At 56.4% G+C, this 17,970-nt stretch overlaps 3 protein-coding genes and 2 pseudogenes across 21 annotated transcripts in view; 1 reads left to right on the forward strand and 4 right to left on the reverse strand.

The window, feature by feature from the left end:
- The window catches only part of UBAP2 (ubiquitin associated protein 2), a 145,647-nt gene that overhangs the window by 102,112 nt on the left and 25,565 nt on the right, over positions 1–17,970 (forward strand). The gene's annotated exons all lie outside the window — the stretch shown is intronic.
- LOC149913162 (interferon) lies at positions 2,700–3,281 on the reverse strand. Its single transcript, XM_090132186.1, has one exon. The coding sequence runs from the start codon at positions 3,279–3,281 to the stop codon at positions 2,700–2,702; it is 582 nt and encodes a 193-aa protein (XP_089988312.1).
- LOC149913163 (interferon) lies at positions 7,051–7,632 on the reverse strand. Its single transcript, XM_090132188.1, has one exon. The coding sequence runs from the start codon at positions 7,630–7,632 to the stop codon at positions 7,051–7,053; it is 582 nt and encodes a 193-aa protein (XP_089988314.1).
- LOC149913164 (interferon pseudogene) lies at positions 11,408–11,989 on the reverse strand (annotated as a pseudogene).
- LOC149913165 (interferon pseudogene) lies at positions 15,645–16,340 on the reverse strand (annotated as a pseudogene).

Genomic DNA, 17,970 nt, shown 5'->3' on the forward strand with positions numbered 1-17,970 from the left:
CGAGTGTTGGGGCGTCCTCAGTTTCTGTGGGCGACCTTTTCCTGTGCCCCACCCCCCTGAGAGGACGAAGCCTCTTGCTGATGTCTAGTGTGAACCTCCTCTCTCTCTCTCTCTCTCTCTCTCTCTCTCTCCCTCAGTTGAAAGTCATTGCCCCCTGTCCTGCCGTTGCAGTCCGTGTTTATGGTTCCCGCTGCAGGTGTCCCGTAGGCCCCCTTTGTGTCATGGAATGGCTTGAGTTGGAAGGGGCCTCGGAGGTCATGTTGTTCCCACTCGCTGCCGAGGGCGCGGTTGCCAACCGCGAAACTCAAGCTGTAGGGCAAGCTTCCCAGTGCTGCATCCAGCCTGGCCTCGAACACCTCTGGTAATGGGGGATCCAGAATCTGTCTGGGCATCGTGTGCCAGTGCCTCACCTCCGTCTCCCCCTGGCATCTGATCTTAAACTCTTCTATTTTAAAGCCGTGTTCTATCGCTATCTACCCGTATGAAAAGTTGATTTCCCTCCTGTCTATAACGCCCCTGTAAGTACTGGCAGGCTGTAACGTGGTCTCCCTGGTGCTTTGTCTTCTCCAGACCGGACAGGCACAGCTCCGTCAGCTTGTGTTTGTAGGATCATCGCCGTGGCCCTGCTCTGGCCTCTCACCAAAATCTCCCCAGCTCTCCTGAGCCGGGGGCCCCAGAGCTGGACGCATTACTCCAGACGGGGTGTCACGAGGGCAGAGCAGAGCAGAGCGGGGATGGGGGACAGTCGCCTCCCTCTCCCTGCTGGCCGCTCCTCTCGATGCAGACCAGAGTGCGGTCGGCCTTGGGGGCTGCAGGTGCACGCTGCTAGCTCATGTTAAGTTCTTTGTCTGCCAGGACCCCTCAACCCCTAAAATGGCAGGGCTGCCCTCAAAGAGTTGTTCTCCCATGCTGTATGCGTGTTTGGCGTTGTCCCCGCCCAAGTACAGCACCTTGCACTTGACTTTGTTGAACGTCCTTGGGTTTACATGGGCCCAGGTGGGTTTGAATTTGTCAAGGTCCCTTTGGATGGCATCCCTTCCTTCTGCCGTATCAGCTGCACCACTCAGCTTGATGCGTGAAGCCTGCAAACTTGCTGAGGGTGCAGTCGATCCCATCACCAGTGTTGCTGTTCAAGATGTTGAAGAGCAGTGGCCCCGAGTCGCAGCCTGGGAGACACCACTCGTGTCCGGCCTCCACGTGGGCGTAGAGCCTTGACCGCAGCCCTCGGGCCGCGAGCATGCAACCAGTTCCTCATCCACGGAATAGTGCACTGTTTGAACCCACGTCTCTCCAATTTATGACATGGGGGTGGTGCAAGCCTTGCAGAAAGTCCTTATCGATGGCATCGATGGTTGCCTTCTCTTTGGGCACCGATGCAGTCACTCCATCGTAGGAGGCCAGTCAGTTAGTCAGGCACGATCTGCCCTTGGTGAAGCTGTGCGGGCTGTCTCGGATCGCCTGCTGGTCCCTCTGTTCCTGGCACATCTGCTCGGTGATCTTCCTAGGCCTAGAGGTGAGGCTCACCGGCCAGTAGCTCCCCGCGTCTTCCTGCCTGCCTTTTTTAAAACGGGGAGTGATGTTTCCCTTTTTGCAGTCACGGGGGACTTTGCCTGACAGCCGTGACTTTTCTGATTGGACGGAGAGCTGCTTTGCAACCAGGTGAGGTGCGGAAGGAGGAGCGAGTTGATCTGCCACCCTCCTCAGAACTCCTTCCGCTTGGTGTCATATGGTAGGGAATACCCCTTTGGGCCAGTTGAAGTCAGCTGTCGTAATTGTGGTCGTCCCCCCTTGCTCCTTGGGCCTTTTGCTGAGAATGGCCTTGGCTGTGTGCAGCACCGCTTAGCAGCAAGAATAAGCGTTGGTGTGTTGTCAGCACTGTTTTTCTCTTAGAACCAAAAGAGCGCATGGTATCAGGCGCTCTGAAGAAAACAGTTCTGTCCCAGGCTGGCACTAAGACGTAGCGGTACTCCAAGCCATGCTGTCCCAGTGTCCTCCACCCCGAGGTGAGGCGGAGTGGTTGCCGAGAAGGTGCCCCGTCATGGTGGAGTAAGATGACTGTAGCTTCCCGACTCTTAGCTCTCCTGTCTCCTTCCTTCTCCCTACCTTTCTCTTCTCTGCTTCCCCCAGATCGCTGTGCTTCCCTTCCCCTTAGAAGCTGAAGCTTGTGGGTTTCTCTCTGTCTGCGGGGTGACGTTTGACAGGATTTGCGTGAAGAGTCGACCACTGCAGTCATACGCCGCCTTTGCGTTCTTCATCACCGTACTCAAGACTGGAGTTAACTGTAGGGCTTCTTTTGCCCGTCGCCGCGGTACCGCTGTGGCCATCAAGCTTCTGTGCTGAAAGTGATTATCGGCTTATTCCTTCAACTTTGTTAGTCAAAGCCGGACGGTCCTGCTGCCGCAGGTGTCCCTCCTTTGTGTGCTTTTTGTGCCGAACTGGTGGATCTCCCTGCACCTGCAGGGTTTAAGGAAGAAGTAAGCGGGTACCAGAGTTCTCAAAGCTGTGTGTGAGAATCCCAGGGTTGGTTGCCCCCGACAGGGGCTTCTGCGATTGAGCGAAAGGAGGCACTCGCAGGCAGTTTTGAAAAGGAGAGCTTTATTTTGTCTGAATAAATAGAAGAATAAATAGACGAATAAATAGCTGTTTGTATAAATAGATAAGTTAGATAAGTAGGAGGAGGGTGGGAGGTGCGCTTGGGGCTAGGTGCGCGTGTTGCCCACGAGGTCATGGATGTGCAGGAACCAGGCACGAGCTCGTAGGCGGACGTGGTCCCAGGCGCAGGCGCTGTAATCGTTGTCGTGGAGGAAGGCGTGGAGGCAGCTGAAGTGTTTGTTGATGGTGAGGTGAAGGTTGCGAGGCCACCGTGTCCGGGAGCGCGTGCCGCTGTCCGCCAAGCATTGCTCGAGGTGGTGGGCGTACCGCTGGATCTGGTTGAGGAGGCTTTGGCGTTGGCTGTCGATCCAGTGGGCTGGCGTGCTGGGGCCGCTGAGTATTTTGAAGAGGTGCTGGAGAATGTCGTGGGTGGTTTTGTCGGCTTGCCGGGTGTTGTTGGTGTCCAGGATGGTGTCGTTGAAGGAGCATGGCGCGTTGTGCTGCGGGCACGGCTGGGGTGGGCTGGGATCCATGTCCCGGAGAAGCTGGAGGCTGTCGCGAGAGAAGGTGGCATCCTGGGGGCGAAGGTGGTTGCAGACGGAGGCGCTGGCGGCGAGTGCTTTCATAAGAAGAGTGAGCAGCAGGATGCCGTACCCCCGCGGGTGCTGTGGGCGTGCAGGCGCAGCCATGGTGGGACTGGCGTTGTGCTGGGCAGGAGCCTGGTGGGGCTGGGTGGTGGCAGTGGTGTGTGCGCTGCCGCGGTGCCGGCTTTATGTGGCGTGTCATCTTTCCCTTCCTCGCTTTCCTGTTGCCGAGAGATTTTGTCTGTGGCTTTCACTTTTGGCTATTGGTTTTTGTGGTCTGGGAGCAAATGGCTTGGCTGCGTGTGGGGCTGTTGGTGGCTTGTCCGGCGGTGTGTTTTGGGGTGGCTTGCTGCAAGGGTTGGAAGAGGGATGTGAAAGTGGTGGGGCGGAATCCTCTGGGTCAGCTGTTCTGCAGATATCTTTTTTCATCCGTTCTCTTAGGGCTGCAGCGAGAGCTCTGGGGTATCCTTGAGTGAAATCCCTCTTCCTGTTCAACTCTGCTTTTCTTACGTAACGCCCTAATGCTGTAATGGGTCTTGGTCTTTCGACTTGAGTGAGATGTGTGCTGCCCGTGGCTTGCTTTCTGTGTTTGTTTCTTACAAAGCATTGGAAAGGGAAGCGTGTTGGAAGAACCTTGGGTAGTTTCCGGTGGCGTGAGGAACTCTGGGTCGGGTGCTGTTGTGGTCGGCGTAGGCAGCGCCGCCTGTGTTGGAGGCTGCCGGGGATATGTAGAAAAGGCTTGTGCTTGGGGAGGAAGGAGAAAGGGAAGCTCTCCTTCCGAGCGGGTACTGCGTCTGTGGTGCTGCTCAGGCGCCGCGTCTCCTTCCTCCATCGTCTTTCCTTTTCCTTGCTTCCTGTGGCATCTGTTGAGAAGGAGGAAATGTACCAGCAGGCGGATAGTTGTAAGGCAAGGATCTTACATTGGGAAGGCCAGAGGTTTGTCACTGTCCAGGAGGAGTCCCCAGAGAACTTAGGGAGGTGAGCCTGAGCCCCCTGGCGTAGTTATGAAGCACCTATTGAGGATGGGGAGGCTTGAGGAGATGATAGAATGAGAGGGTGGTTTGGGTTGGAAGGGAACCTCAAGTAGCATCCGCTTCAATGCAACCCTCTTTCCGTGAGTAGGGCTGCCTTGCGCTAGAGCGGGTTGCCCAAAGCGCCCTCCAGCCTGACGTTAGAGGCCTCGAGTGTTGGGGCGTCCTCAGTTTCTGTGGGCGACCTTTTCCTGTGCCCCACCCCCCTGAGAGGACGAAGCCTCTTGCTGATGTCTAGTGTGAACCTCCTCTCTCTCTCTCTCTCTCTCTCTCTCCCTCAGTTGAAAGTCATTGCCCCCTGTCCTGCCGTTGCAGTCCGTGTTTATGGTTCCCGCTGCAGGTGTCCCGTAGGCCCCCTTTGTGTCATGGAATGGCTTGAGTTGGAAGGGGCCTCGGAGGTCATGTTGTTCCCACTCGCTGCCGAGGGCGCGGTTGCCAACCGCAAAACTCAAGCTGTAGGGCAAGCTTCCCAGTGCTGCATCCAGCCTGGCCTCGAACACCTCTGGTAATGGGGGATCCAGAATCTGTCTGGGCATCGTGTGCCAGTGCCTCACCTCCGTCTCCCCCTGGCATCTGATCTTAAACTCTTCTATTTTAAAGCCGTGTTCTATCGCTATCTACCCGTATGAAAAGTTGATTTCCCTCCTGTCTATAACGCCCCTGTAAGTACTGGCAGGCTGTAACGTGGTCTCCCTGGTGCTTTGTCTTCTCCAGACCGGACAGGCACAGCTCCGTCAGCTTGTGTTTGTAGGATCATCGCCGTGGCCCTGCTCTGGCCTCTCACCAAAATCTCCCCAGCTCTCCTGAGCCGGGGGCCCCAGAGCTGGACGCATTACTCCAGACGGGGTGTCACGAGGGCAGAGCAGAGCAGAGCGGGGATGGGGGACAGTCGCCTCCCTCTCCCTGCTGGCCTCTACTCTCGATGCAGACCAGTGTGCGGTCGGCCTTGGGGGCTGCAGGTGCACGCTGCTAGCTCATGTTAAGTTCTTTGTCTGCCAGGACCCCTCAACCCCTAAAATGGCAGGGCTGCCCTCAAAGAGTTGTTCTCCCATGCTGTATGCGTGTTTGGCGTTGTCCCCGCCCAAGTACAGCACCTTGCACTTGACTTTGTTGAACGTCCTTGGGTTTACATGGGCCCAGGTGGGTTTGAATTTGTCAAGGTCCCTTTGGATGGCATCCCTTCCTTCTGCCATATCAGCTGCACCACTCAGCTTGATGCGTGAAGCCTGCAAACTTGCTGAGGGTGCAGTCGATCCCATCACCAGTGTTGCTGTTCAAGATATTGAAGAGCAGTGGCCCCGAGTCGCAGCCTGGGAGACACCACTCGTGTCCGGCCTCCACGTGGGCGTAGAGCCTTGACCGCAGCCCTCGGGCCGCGAGCATGCAACCAGTTCCTCATCCACGGAATAGTGCACTGTTTGAACCCACGTCTCTCCAATTTATGACATGGGGGTGGTGCAAGCCTTGCAGAAAGTCCTTATCGATGGCATCGATGGTTGCCTTCTCTTTGGGCACCGATGCAGTCACTCCATCGCAGGAGGCCAGTCAGTTAGTCAGGCACGATCTGCCCTTGGTGAAGCTGTGCGGGCTGTCTCGGATCGCCTGCTGGTCCCTCTGTTCCTGGCACATCTGCTCGGTGATCTTCCTAGGCCTAGAGGTGAGGCTCACCGGCCAGTAGCTCCCCGCGTCTTCCTGCCTGCCTTTTTTAAAACGGGGAGTGATGTTTCCCTTTTTGCAGTCACGGGGGACTTTGCCTGACAGCCGTGACTTTTCTGATTGGACGGAGAGCTGCTTTGCAACCAGGTGAGGAGCGGAAGGAGGAGCGAGTTGATCTGCCACCCTCCTCAGAACTCCTTCCGCTTGGTGTCATATGGTAGGGAATACCCCTTTGGGCCAGTTGAAGTCAGCTGTCGTAATTGTGGTCGTCCCCCCTTGCTCCTTGGGCCTTTTGCTGAGAATGGCCTTGGCTGTGTGCAGCACCGCTTAGCAGCAAGAATAAGCGTTGGTGTGTTGTCAGCACTGTTTTTCTCTTAGAACCAAAAGAGCGCATGGTATCAGGCGCTCTGAAGAAAACAGTTCTGTCCCAGGCTGGCACTAAGACGTAGCGGTACTCCAAGCCATGCTGTCCCAGTGTCCTCCACCCCGAGGTGAGGCGGAGTGGTTGCCGAGAAGGTGCCCCGTCATGGTGGAGTAAGATGACTGTAGCTTCCCGACTCTTAGCTCTCCTGTCTCCTTCCTTCTCCCTACCTTTCTCTTCTCTGCTTCCCCCAGATCGCTGTGCTTCCCTTCCCCTTAGAAGCTGAAGCTTGTGGGTTTCTCTCTGTCTGCGGGGTGACGTTTGACAGGATTTGCGTGAAGAGTCGACTACTGCAGTCATACGCCGCCTTTGCGTTCTTCATCACCGTACTCAAGACTGGAGTTAACTGTAGGGCTGCTTTTGCCCGTCGCCGCGGTACCGCTGTGGCCATCAAGCTTCTGTGCTGAAAGTGATTATCGGCTTATTCCTTCAACTTTGTTAGTCAAAGCCGGACGGTCCTGCTGCCGCAGGTGTCCCTCCTTTGTGTGCTTTTTGTGCCGAACTGGTGGATCTCCCTGCACCTGCAGGGTTTAAGGAAGAAGTAAGCGGGTACCAGAGTTCTCAAAGCTGTGTGTGAGAATCCCAGGGTTGGTTGCCCCCGACAGGGGCTTCTGCGATTGAGCGAAAGGAGGCACTCGCAGGCAGTTTTGAAAAGGAGAGCTTTATTTTGTCTGAATAAATAGAAGAATAAATAGACGAATAAATAGCTGTTTGTATAAATAGATAAGTTAGATAAGTAGGAGGAGGGTGGGAGGTGCGCTTGGGGCTAGGTGCGCGTGTTGCCCACGAGGTCATGGATGTGCAGGAACCAGGCACGAGCTCGTAGGCGGACGTGGTCCCAGGCGCAGGCGCTGTAATCGTTGTCGTGGAGGAAGGCGTGGAGGCAGCTGAAGTGTTTGTTGATGGTGAGGTGAAGGTTGCGAGGCCACCGTGTCCGGGAGCGCGTGCCGCTGTCCGCCAAGCATTGCTCGAGGTGGTGGGCGTACCGCTGGATCTGGTTGAGGAGGCTTTGGCGTTGGCTGTCGATCCAGTGGGCTGGCGTGCTGGGGCCGCTGAGTATTTTGAAGAGGTGCTGGAGAATGTCGTGGGTGGTTTTGTCGGCTTGCCGGGTGTTGTTGGTGTCCAGGATGGTGTCGTTGAAGGAGCATGGCGCGTTGTGCTGCGGGCATGGCTGGGGTGGGCTGGGATCCATGTCCCGGAGAAGCTGGAGGCTGTCGCGAGAGAAGGTGGCATCCTGGGGGCGAAGGTGGTTGCAGACGGAGGCGCTGGCGGCGAGTGCTTTCATAAGAAGAGTGAGCAGCAGGATGCCGTACCCCCGCGGGTGCTGTGGGCGTGCAGGCGCAGCCATGGTGGGACTGGCGTTGTGCTGGGCAGGAGCCTGGTGGGGCTGGGTGGTGGCAGTGGTGTGTGCGCTGCCGCGGTGCCGGCTTTATGTGGCGTGTCATCTTTCCCTTCCTCACTTTCCTGTTGCCGAGAGATTTTGTCTGTGGCTTTCACTTTTGGCTATTGGTTTTTGTGGTCTGGGAGCAAATGGCTTGGCTGCGTGTGGGGCTGTTGGTGGCTTGTCCGGCGGTGTGTTTTGGGGTGGCTGGCTGCAAGGGTTGGAAGAGGGATGTGAAAGTGGTGGGGCGGAATCCCCTGGGTCAGCTGTTCTGCAGATATCTTTTTTCATCCGTTCTCTTAGGGCTGCAGCGAGAGCTCTGGGGTATCCTTGAGTGAAATCCCTCTTCCTGTTCAACTCTGCTTTTCTTACGTAACGCCCTAATGCTGTAATGGGTCTTGGTCTTTCGACTTGAGTGAGATGTGTGCTGCCCGTGGCTTGCTTTCTGTGTTTGTTTCTTACAAAGCATTGGAAAGGGAAGCGTGTTGGAAGAACCTTGGGTAGTTTCCGGTGGCGTGAGGAACTCTGGGTCGGGTGCTGTTGTGGTCGGCGTAGGCAGCGCCGCCTGTGTTGGAGGCTGCCGGGGATATGTAGAAAAGGCTTGTGCTTGGGGAGGAAGGAGAAAGGGAAGCTCTCCTTCCGAGCGGGTACTGCGTCTGTGGTGCTGCTCAGGCGCCGCGTCTCCTTCCTCCATCGTCTTTCCTTTTCCTTGCTTCCTGTGGCATCTGTTGAGAAGGAGGAAATGTACCAGCAGGCGGATAGTTGTAAGGCAAGGATCTTACATTGGGAAGGCCAGAGGTTTGTCACTGTCCAGGAGGAGTCCCCAGAGAACTTAGGGAGGTGAGCCTGAGCCCCCTGGCGTAGTTATGAAGCACCTATTGAGGATGGGGAGGCTTGAGGAGATGATAGAATGAGAGGGTGGTTTGGGTTGGAAGGGAACCTCAAGTAGCATCCGCTTCAATGCAACCCTCTTTCCGTGAGTAGGGCTGCCTTGCGCTAGAGCGGGTTGCCCAAAGCGCCCTCCAGCCTGACGTTAGAGGCCTCGAGTGTTGGGGCGTCCTCAGTTTCTGTGGGCGACCTTTTCCTGTGCCCCACCCCCCTGAGAGGACGAAGCCTCTTGCTGATGTCTAGTGTGAACCTCCTCTCTCTCTCTCTCTCTCTCTCTCTCTCTCTCTCTCAGTTGAAAGTCATTGCCCCCTGTCCTGCCGTTGCAGTCCGTGTTTATGGTTCCCGCTGCAGGTGTCCCGTAGGCCCCCTTTGTGTCATGGAATGGCTTGAGTTGGAAGGGGCCTCGGAGGTCATGTTGTTCCCACTCGCTGCCGAGGGCGCGGTTGCCAACCGCGAAACTCAAGCTGTAGGGCAAGCTTCCCAGTGCTGCATCCAGCCTGGCCTCGAACACCTCTGGTAATGGGGGATCCAGAATCTGTCTGGGCATCGTGTGCCAGTGCCTCACCTCCGTCTCCCCCTGGCATCTGATCTTAAACTCTTCTATTTTAAAGCCGTGTTCTATCGCTATCTACCCGTATGAAAAGTTGATTTCCCTCCTGTCTATAACGCCCCTGTAAGTACTGGCAGGCTGTAACGTGGTCTCCCTGGTGCTTTGTCTTCTCCAGACCGGACAGGCACAGCTCCGTCAGCTTGTGTTTGTAGGATCATCGCCGTGGCCCTGCTCTGGCCTCTCACCAAAATCTCCCCAGCTCTCCTGAGCCGGGGGCCCCAGAGCTGGACGCATTACTCCAGACGGGGTGTCACGAGGGCAGAGCAGAGCAGAGCGGGGATGGGGGACAGTCGCCTCCCTCTCCCTGCTGGCCGCTCCTCTCGATGCAGACCAGAGTGCGGTCGGCCTTGGGGGCTGCAGGTGCACGCTGCTAGCTCATGTTAAGTTCTTTGTCTGCCAGGACCCCTCAACCCCTAAAATGGCAGGGCTGCCCTCAAAGAGTTGTTCTCCCATGCTGTATGCGTGTTTGGCGTTGTCCCCGCCCAAGTACAGCACCTTGCACTTGACTTTGTTGAACGTCCTTGGGTTTACATGGGCCCAGGTGGGTTTGAATTTGTCAAGGTCCCTTTGGATGGCATCCCTTCCTTCTGCCATATCAGCTGCACCACTCAGCTTGATGCGTGAAGCCTGCAAACTTGCTGAGGGTGCAGTCGATCCCATCACCAGTGTTGCTGTTCAAGATGTTGAAGAGCAGTGGCCCCGAGTCGCAGCCTGGGAGACACCACTCGTGTCCGGCCTCCACGTGGGCGTAGAGCCTTGACCGCAGCCCTCGGGCCGCGAGCATGCAACCAGTTCCTCATCCACGGAATAGTGCACTGTTTGAACCCACGTCTCTCCAATTTATGACATGGGGGTGGTGCAAGCCTTGCAGAAAGTCCTTATCGATGGCATCGATGGTTGCCTTCTCTTTGGGCACCGATGCAGTCACTCCATCGTAGGAGGCCAGTCAGTTAGTCAGGCACGATCTGCCCTTGGTGAAGCTGTGCGGGCTGTCTCGGATCGCCTGCTGGTCCCTCTGTTCCTGGCACATCTGCTCGGTGATCTTCCTAGGCCTAGAGGTGAGGCTCACCGGCCAGTAGCTCCCCGCGTCTTCCTGCCTGCCTTTTTTAAAACGGGGAGTGATGTTTCCCTTTTTGCAGTCACGGGGGACTTTGCCTGACAGCCGTGACTTTTCTGATTGGACGGAGAGCTGCTTTGCAACCAGGTGAGGAGCGGAAGGAGGAGCGAGTTGATCTGCCACCCTCCTCAGAACTCCTTCCGCTTGGTGTCATATGGTAGGGAATACCCCTTTGGGCCAGTTGAAGTCAGCTGTCGTAATTGTGGTCGTCCCCCCTTGCTCCTTGGGCCTTTTGCTGAGAATGGCCTTGGCTGTGTGCAGCACCGCTTAGCAGCAAGAATAAGCGTTGGTGTGTTGTCAGCACTGTTTTTCTCTTAGAACCAAAAGAGCGCATGGTATCAGGCGCTCTGAAGAAAACAGTTCTGTCCCAGGCTGGCACTAAGACGTAGCGGTACTCCAAGCCATGCTGTCCCAGTGTCCTCCACCCCGAGGTGAGGCGGAGTGGTTGCCGCGAAGGTGCCCCGTCATGGTGGAGTAAGATGACTGTAGCTTCCCGACTCTTAGCTCTCCTGTCTCCTTCCTTCTCCCTACCTTTCTCTTCTCTGCTTCCCCCAGATCGCTGTGCTTCCCTTCCCCTTAGAAGCTGAAGCTTGTGGGTTTCTCTCTGTCTGCGGGGTGACGTTTGACAGGATTTGCGTGAAGAGTCGACCACTGCAGTCATACGCCGCCTTTGCGTTCTTCATCACCGTACTCAAGACTGGAGTTAACTGTAGGGCTTCTTTTGCCCGTCGCCGCGGTACCGCTGTGGCCATCAAGCTTCTGTGCTGAAAGTGATTATCGGCTTATTCCTTCAACTTTGTTAGTCAAAGCCGGACGGTCCTGCTGCCGCAGGTGTCCCTCCTTTGTGTGCTTTTTGTGCCGAACTGGTGGATCTCCCTGCACCTGCAGGGTTTAAGGAAGAAGTAAGCGGGTACCAGAGTTCTCAAAGCTGTGTGTGAGAATCCCAGGGTTGGTTGCCCCCGACAGGGGCTTCTGCGATTGAGCGAAAGGAGGCACTCGCAGGCAGTTTTGAAAAGGAGAGCTTTATTTTGTCTGAATAAATAGAAGAATAAATAGACGAATAAATAGCTGTTTGTATAAATAGATAAGTTAGATAAGTAGGAGGAGGGTGGGAGGTGCGCTTGGGGCTAGGTGTGCGTGTTGCCCACGAGGTCATGGATGTGCAGGAACCAGGCACGAGCTCGTAGGCGGACGTGGTCCCAGGCGCAGGCGCTGTAATTGTTGTCGTGGAGGAAGGCGTGGAGGCAGCTGAAGTGTTTGTTGATGGTGAGATGAAGGTTGCGAGGCCACCGTGTCCGGGAGCGCGTGCCGCTGTCTGCCAAGCATTGCTCGAGGTGGTGGGCGTACCGCTGGATCTGGTTGAGGAGGCTTTGGCGTTGGCTGTCGATCCAGTGGGCTGGCGTGCTGGGGCCGCTGAGTATTTTGAAGAGGTGCTGGAGAATGTCGTGGGTGGTTTTGTCGGCTTGCCGGGTGTTGTTGGTGTCCAGGATGGTGTCGTTGAAGGAGCATGGCGCGTTGTGCTGCGGGCACGGCTGGGGTGGGCTGGGATCCATGTCCCGGAGAAGCTGGAGGCTGTCGCGAGAGAAGGTGGCATCCTGGGGACGAAGGTGGTTGCAGACGGAGGCGCTGGCGGCGAGTGCTTTCATAAGAAGAGTGAGCAGCAGGATGCCGTACCCCCGCGGGTGCTGTGGGCGTGCAGGCGCAGCCATGGTGGGACTGGCGTTGTGCTGGGCAGGAGCCTGGTGGGGCTGGGTGGTGGCAGTGGTGTGTGCGCTGCCGCGGTGCCGGCTTTATGTGGCGTGTCATCTTTCCCTTCCTCGCTTTCCTGTTGCCGAGAGATTTTGTCTGTGGCTTTCACTTTTGGCTATTGGTTTTTGTGGTCTGGGAGCAAATGGCTTGGCTGCGTGTGGGGCTGTTGGTGGCTTGTCCGGCGGTGTGTTTTGGGGTGGCTGGCTGCAAGGGTTGGAAGAGGGATGTGAAAGTGGTGGGGCGGAATCCCCTGGGTCAGCTGTTCTGCAGATATCTTTTTTCATCCGTTCTCTTAGGGCTGCAGCGAGAGCTCTGGGGTATCCTTGAGTGAAATCCCTCTTCCTGTTCAACTCTGCTTTTCTTACGTAACGCCCTAATGCTGTAATGGGTCTTGGTCTTTCGACTTGAGTGAGATGTGTGCTGCCCGTGGCTTGCTTTCTGTGTTTGTTTCTTACAAAGCATTGGAAAGGGAAGCGTGTTGGAAGAACCTTGGGTAGTTTCCGGTGGCGTGAGGAACTCTGGGTCGGGTGCTGTTGTGGTCGGCGTAGGCAGCGCCGCCTGTGTTGGAGGCTGCCGGGGATAAGTAGAAAAGGCTTGTGCTTGGGGAGGAAGGAGAAAGGGAAGCTCTCCTTCCGAGCGGGTACTGCGTCTGTGGTGCTGCTCAGGCGCCGCGTCTCCTTCCTCCATCGTCTTTCCTTTTCCTTGCTTCCTGTGGCATCTGTTGAGAAGGAGGAAGTGTACCAGCAGGCGGATAGTTGTAAGGCAAGGATCTTACATTGGGAAGGCCAGAGGTTTGTCACTGTCCAGGAGGAGTCCCCAGAGAACTTAGGGAGGTGAGCCTGAGCCCCCTGGCGTAGTTATGAAGCACCTATTGAGGATGGGGAGGCTTGAGGAGATGATAGAATGAGAGGGTGGTTTGGGTTGGAAGGGAACCTCAAGTAGCATCCGCTTCAATGCAACCCTCTTTCCGTGAGTAGGGCTGCCTTGCGCTAGAGCGGGTTGCCCAAAGCGCCCTCCAGCCTGACGTTAGAGGCCTCGAGTGTTGGGGCGTCCTCAGTTTCTGTGGGCGACCTTTTCCTGTGCCCCACCCCCCTGAGAGGACGAAGCCTCTTGCTGATGTCTACTGTGAACCTCCTCTCTCTCTCTCTCTCTCTCTCTCTCCCTCAGTTGAAAGTCATTGCCCCCTGTCCTGCCGTTGCAGTCCGTGTTTATGGTTCCCGCTGCAGGTGTCCCGTAGGCCCCCTTTGTGTCATGGAATGGCTTGAGTTGGAAGGGGCCTCGGAGGTCATGTTGTTCCCACTTGCTGCCGAGGGCGCGGTTGCCAACCGCGAAACTCAAGCTGTAGGGCAAGCTTCCCAGTGCTGCATCCAGCCTGGCCTCGAACACCTCTGGTAATGGGGGATCCAGAATCTGTCTGGGCATCGTGTGCCAGTGCCTCACCTCCGTCTCCCCCTGGCATCTGATCTTAAACTCTTCTATTTTAAAGCCGTGTTCTATCGCTATCTACCCGTATGAAAAGTTGATTTCCCTCCTGTCTATAACGCCCCTGTAAGTACTGGCAGGCTGTAACGTGGTCTCCCTGGTGCTTTGTCTTCTCCAGACCGGACAGGCACAGCTCCGTCAGCTTGTGTTTGTAGGATCATCGCCGTGGCCCTGCTCTGGCCTCTCACCAAAATCTCCCCAGCTCTCCTGAGCCGGGGGCCCCAGAGCTGGACGCATTACTCCAGACGGGGTGTCACGAGGGCAGAGCAGAGCAGAGCGGGGATGGGGGACAGTCGCCTCCCTCTCCCTGCTGGCCGCTCCTCTCGATGCAGACCAGAGTGCGGTCGGCCTTGGGGGCTGCAGGTGCACGCTGCTAGCTCATGTTAAGTTCTTTGTCTGCCAGGACCCCTCAACCCCTAAAATGGCAGGGCTGCCCTCAAAGAGTTGTTCTCCCATGCTGTATGCGTGTTTGGCGTTGTCCCCGCCCAAGTACAGCACCTTGCACTTGACTTTGTTGAACGTCCTTGGGTTTACATGGGCCCAGGTGGGTTTGAATTTGTCAGGGTCCCTTTGGATGGCATCCCTTCCTTCTGCCGTATCAGCTGCACCACTCAGCTTGATGCGTGAAGCCTGCAAACTTGCTGAGGGTGCAGTCGATCCCATCACCAGTGTTGCTGTTCAAGATGTTGAAGAGCAGTGGCCCCGAGTCGCAGCCTGGGAGACACCACTCGTGTCCGGCCTCCACGTGGGCGTAGAGCCTTGACCGCAGCCCTCGGGCCGCGAGCATGCAACCAGTTCCTCATCCACGGAATAGTGCACTGTTTGAACCCACGTCTCTCCAATTTATGACATGGGGGTGGTGCAAGCCTTGCAGAAAGTCCTTATCGATGGCATCGATGGTTGCCTTCTCTTTGGGCACCGATGCAGTCACTCCATCGTAGGAGGCCAGTCAGTTAGTCAGGCACGATCTGCCCTTGGTGAAGCTGTGCGGGCTGTCTCGGATCGCCTGCTGGTCCCTCTGTTCCTGGCACATCTGCTCGGTGATCTTCCTAGGCCTAGAGGTGAGGCTCACCGGCCAGTAGCTCCCCGCGTCTTCCTGCCTGCCTTTTTTAAAACGGGGAGTGATGTTTCCCTTTTTGCAGTCACGGGGGACTTTGCCTGACAGCCGTGACTTTTCTGATTGGACGGAGAGCTGCTTTGCAACCAGGTGAGGAGCGGAAGGAGGAGCGAGTTGATCTGCCACCCTCCTCAGAACTCCTTCCGCTTGGTGTCATATGGTAGGGAATACCCCTTTGGGCCAGTTGAAGTCAGCTGTCGTAATTGTGGTCGTCCCCCCTTGCTCCTTGGGCCTTTTGCTGAGAATGGCCTTGGCTGTGTGCAGCACCGCTTAGCAGCAAGAATAAGCGTTGGTGTGTTGTCAGCACTGTTTTTCTCTTAGAACCAAAAGAGCGCATGGTATCAGGCGCTCTGAAGAAAACAGTTCTGTCCCAGGCTGGCACTAAGACGTAGCGGTACTCCAAGCCATGCTGTCCCAGTGTCCTCCACCCCGAGGTGAGGCGGAGTGGTTGCCGCGAAGGTGCCCCGTCATGGTGGAGTAAGATGACTGTAGCTTCCCGACTCTTAGCTCTCCTGTCTCCTTCCTTCTCCCTACCTTTCTCTTCTCTGCTTCCCCCAGATCGCTGTGCTTCCCTTCCCCTTAGAAGCTGAAGCTTGTGGGTTTCTCTCTGTCTGCGGGGTGACGTTTGACAGGATTTGCGTGAAGAGTCGACCACTGCAGTCATACGCCGCCTTTGCGTTCTTCATCACCGTACTCAAGACTGGAGTTAACTGTAGGGCTTCTTTTGCCCGTCGCCGCGGTACCGCTGTGGCCATCAAGCTTCTGTGCTGAAAGTGATTATCGGCTTATTCCTTCAACTTTGTTAGTCAAAGCCGGACGGTCCTGCTGCCGCAGGTGTCCCTCCTTTGTGTGCTTTTTGTGCCGAACTGGTGGATCTCCCTGCACCTGCAGGGTTTAAGGAAGAAGTAAGTGGGTACCAGAGTTCTCAAAGCTGTGTGTGAGAATCCCAGGGTTGGTTGCCCCCGACAGGGGCTTCTGCGATTGAGCGAAAGGAGGCACTCGCAGGCAGTTTTGAAAAGGAGAGCTTTATTTTGTCTGAATAAATAGAAGAATAAATAGACGAATAAATAGCTGTTTGTATAAATAGATAAGTTAGATAAGTAGGAGGAGGGTGGGAGGTGCGCTTGGGGCTAGGTGTGCGTGTTGCCCACGAGGTCATGGATGTGCAGGAACCAGGCACGAGCTCGTAGGCGGACGTGGTCCCAGGCGCAGGCGCTGTAATCGTTGTCGTGGAGGAAGGCGTGGAGGCAGCTGAAGTGTTTGTTGATGGTGAGGTGAAGGTTGCGAGGCCACCGTGTCCGGGAGCGCGTGCCGCTGTCCGCCAAGCATTGCTCGAGGTGGTGGGCGTACCGCTGGATCTGGTTGAGGAGGCTTTGGCGTTGGCTGTCGATCCAGTGGGCTGGCGTGCTGGGGCCGCTGAGTATTTTGAAGAGGTGCTGGAGAATGTCGTGGGTGGTTTTGTCGGCTTGCCGGGTGTTGTTGGTGTCCAGGATGGTGTCGTTGAAGGAGCATGGCGCGTTGTGCTGCGGGCATGGCTGGGGTGGGCTGGGATCCATGTCCCGGAGAAGCTGGAGGCTGTCGCGAGAGAAGGTGGCATCCTGGGGGCGAAGGTGGTTGCAGACGGAGGCGCTGGCGGCGAGTGCTTTCATAAGAAGAGTGAGCAGCAGGATGCCGTACCCCCGCGGGTGCTGTGGGCGTGCAGGCGCAGCCATGGTGGGACTGGCGTTGTGCTGGGCAGGAGCCTGGTGGGGCTGGGTGGTGGCAGTGGTGTGTGCGCTGCCGCGGTGCCGGCTTTATGTGGCGTGTCATCTTTCCCTTCCTCGCTTTCCTGTTGCCGAGAGATTTTGTCTGTGGCTTTCACTTTTGGCTATTGGTTTTTGTGGTCTGGGAGCAAATGGCTTGGCTGCGTGTGGGGCTGTTGGTGGCTTGTCCGGCGGTGTGTTTTGGGGTGGCTGGCTGCAAGGGTTGGAAGAGGGATGTGAAAGTGGTGGGGCGGAATCCCCTGGGTCAGCTGTTCTGCAGATATCTTTTTTCATCCGTTCTCTTAGGGCTGCAGCGAGAGCTCTGTGGTATCCTTGAGTGAAATCCCTCTTCCTGTTCAACTCTGCTTTTCTTACGTAACGCCCTAATGCTGTAATGGGTCTTGGTCTTTCGACTTGAGTGAGATGTGTGCTGCCCGTGGCTTGCTTTCTGTGTTTGTTTCTTACAAAGCATTGGAAAGGGAAGCGTGTTGGAAGAACCTTGGGTAGTTTCCGGTGGCGTGAGGAACTCTGGGTCGGGTGCTGTTGTGGTCGGCGTAGGCAGCGCCGCCTGTGTTGGAGGCTGCCGGGGATATGTAGAAAAGGCTTGTGCTTGGGGAGGAAGGAGAAAGGGAAGCTCTCCTTCCGAGCGGGTACTGCGTCTGTGGTGCTGCTCAGGCGCCGCGTCTCCTTCCTCCATCGTCTTTCCTTTTCCTTGCTTCCTGTGGCATCTGTTGAGAAGGAGGAAATGTACCAGCAGGCGGATAGTTGTAAGGCAAGGATCTTACATTGGGAAGGCCAGAGGTTTGTCACTGTCCAGGAGGAGTCCCCAGAGAACTTAGGGAGGTGAGCCTGAGCCCCCTGGCGTAGTTATGAAGCACCTATTGAGGATGGGGAGGCTTGAGGAGATGATAGAATGAGAGGGTGGTTTGGGTTGGAAGGGAACCTCAAGTAGCATCCGCTTCAATGCAACCCTCTTTCCGTGAGTAGGGCTGCCTTGCGCTAGAGCGGGTTGCCCAAAGCGCCCTCCAGCCTGACGTTAGAGGCCTCGAGTGTTGGGGCGTCCTCAGTTTCTGTGGGCGACCTTTTCCTGTGCCCCACCCCCCTGAGAGGACGAAGCCTCTTGCTGATGTCTAGTGTGAACCTCCTCTCTCTCTCTCTCTCTCTCTCTCTCTCTCCCTCAGTTGAAAGTCATTGCCCCCTGTCCTGCCGTTGCAGTCCGTGTTTATGGTTCCCACTGCAGGTGTCCCGTAGGCCCCCTTTGTGTCATGGAATGGCTTGAGTTGGAAGGGGCCTCGGAGGTCATGTTGTTCCCACTCGCTGCCGAGGGCGCGGTTGCCAACCGCGAAACTCAAGCTGTAGGGCAAGCTTCCCAGTGCTGCATCCAGCCTGGCCTCGAACACCTCTGGTAATGGGGGATCCAGAATCTGTCTGGGCATCGTGTGCCAGTGCCTCACCTCCGTCTCCCCCTGGCATCTGATCTTAAACTCTTCTATTTTAAAGCCGTGTTCTATCGCTATCTACCCGTATGAAAAGTTGATTTCCCTCCTGTCTATAACGCCCCTGTAAGTACTGGCAGGCTGTAACGTGGTCTCCCTGGTGC

The sequence above is a fragment of the Phasianus colchicus genome, chromosome Z, assembly GCF_987193195.1.
Source record: "Phasianus colchicus chromosome Z, bPhaCol1.hap1.1, whole genome shotgun sequence".
NCBI lineage: Eukaryota > Metazoa > Chordata > Aves > Galliformes > Phasianidae > Phasianus > Phasianus colchicus.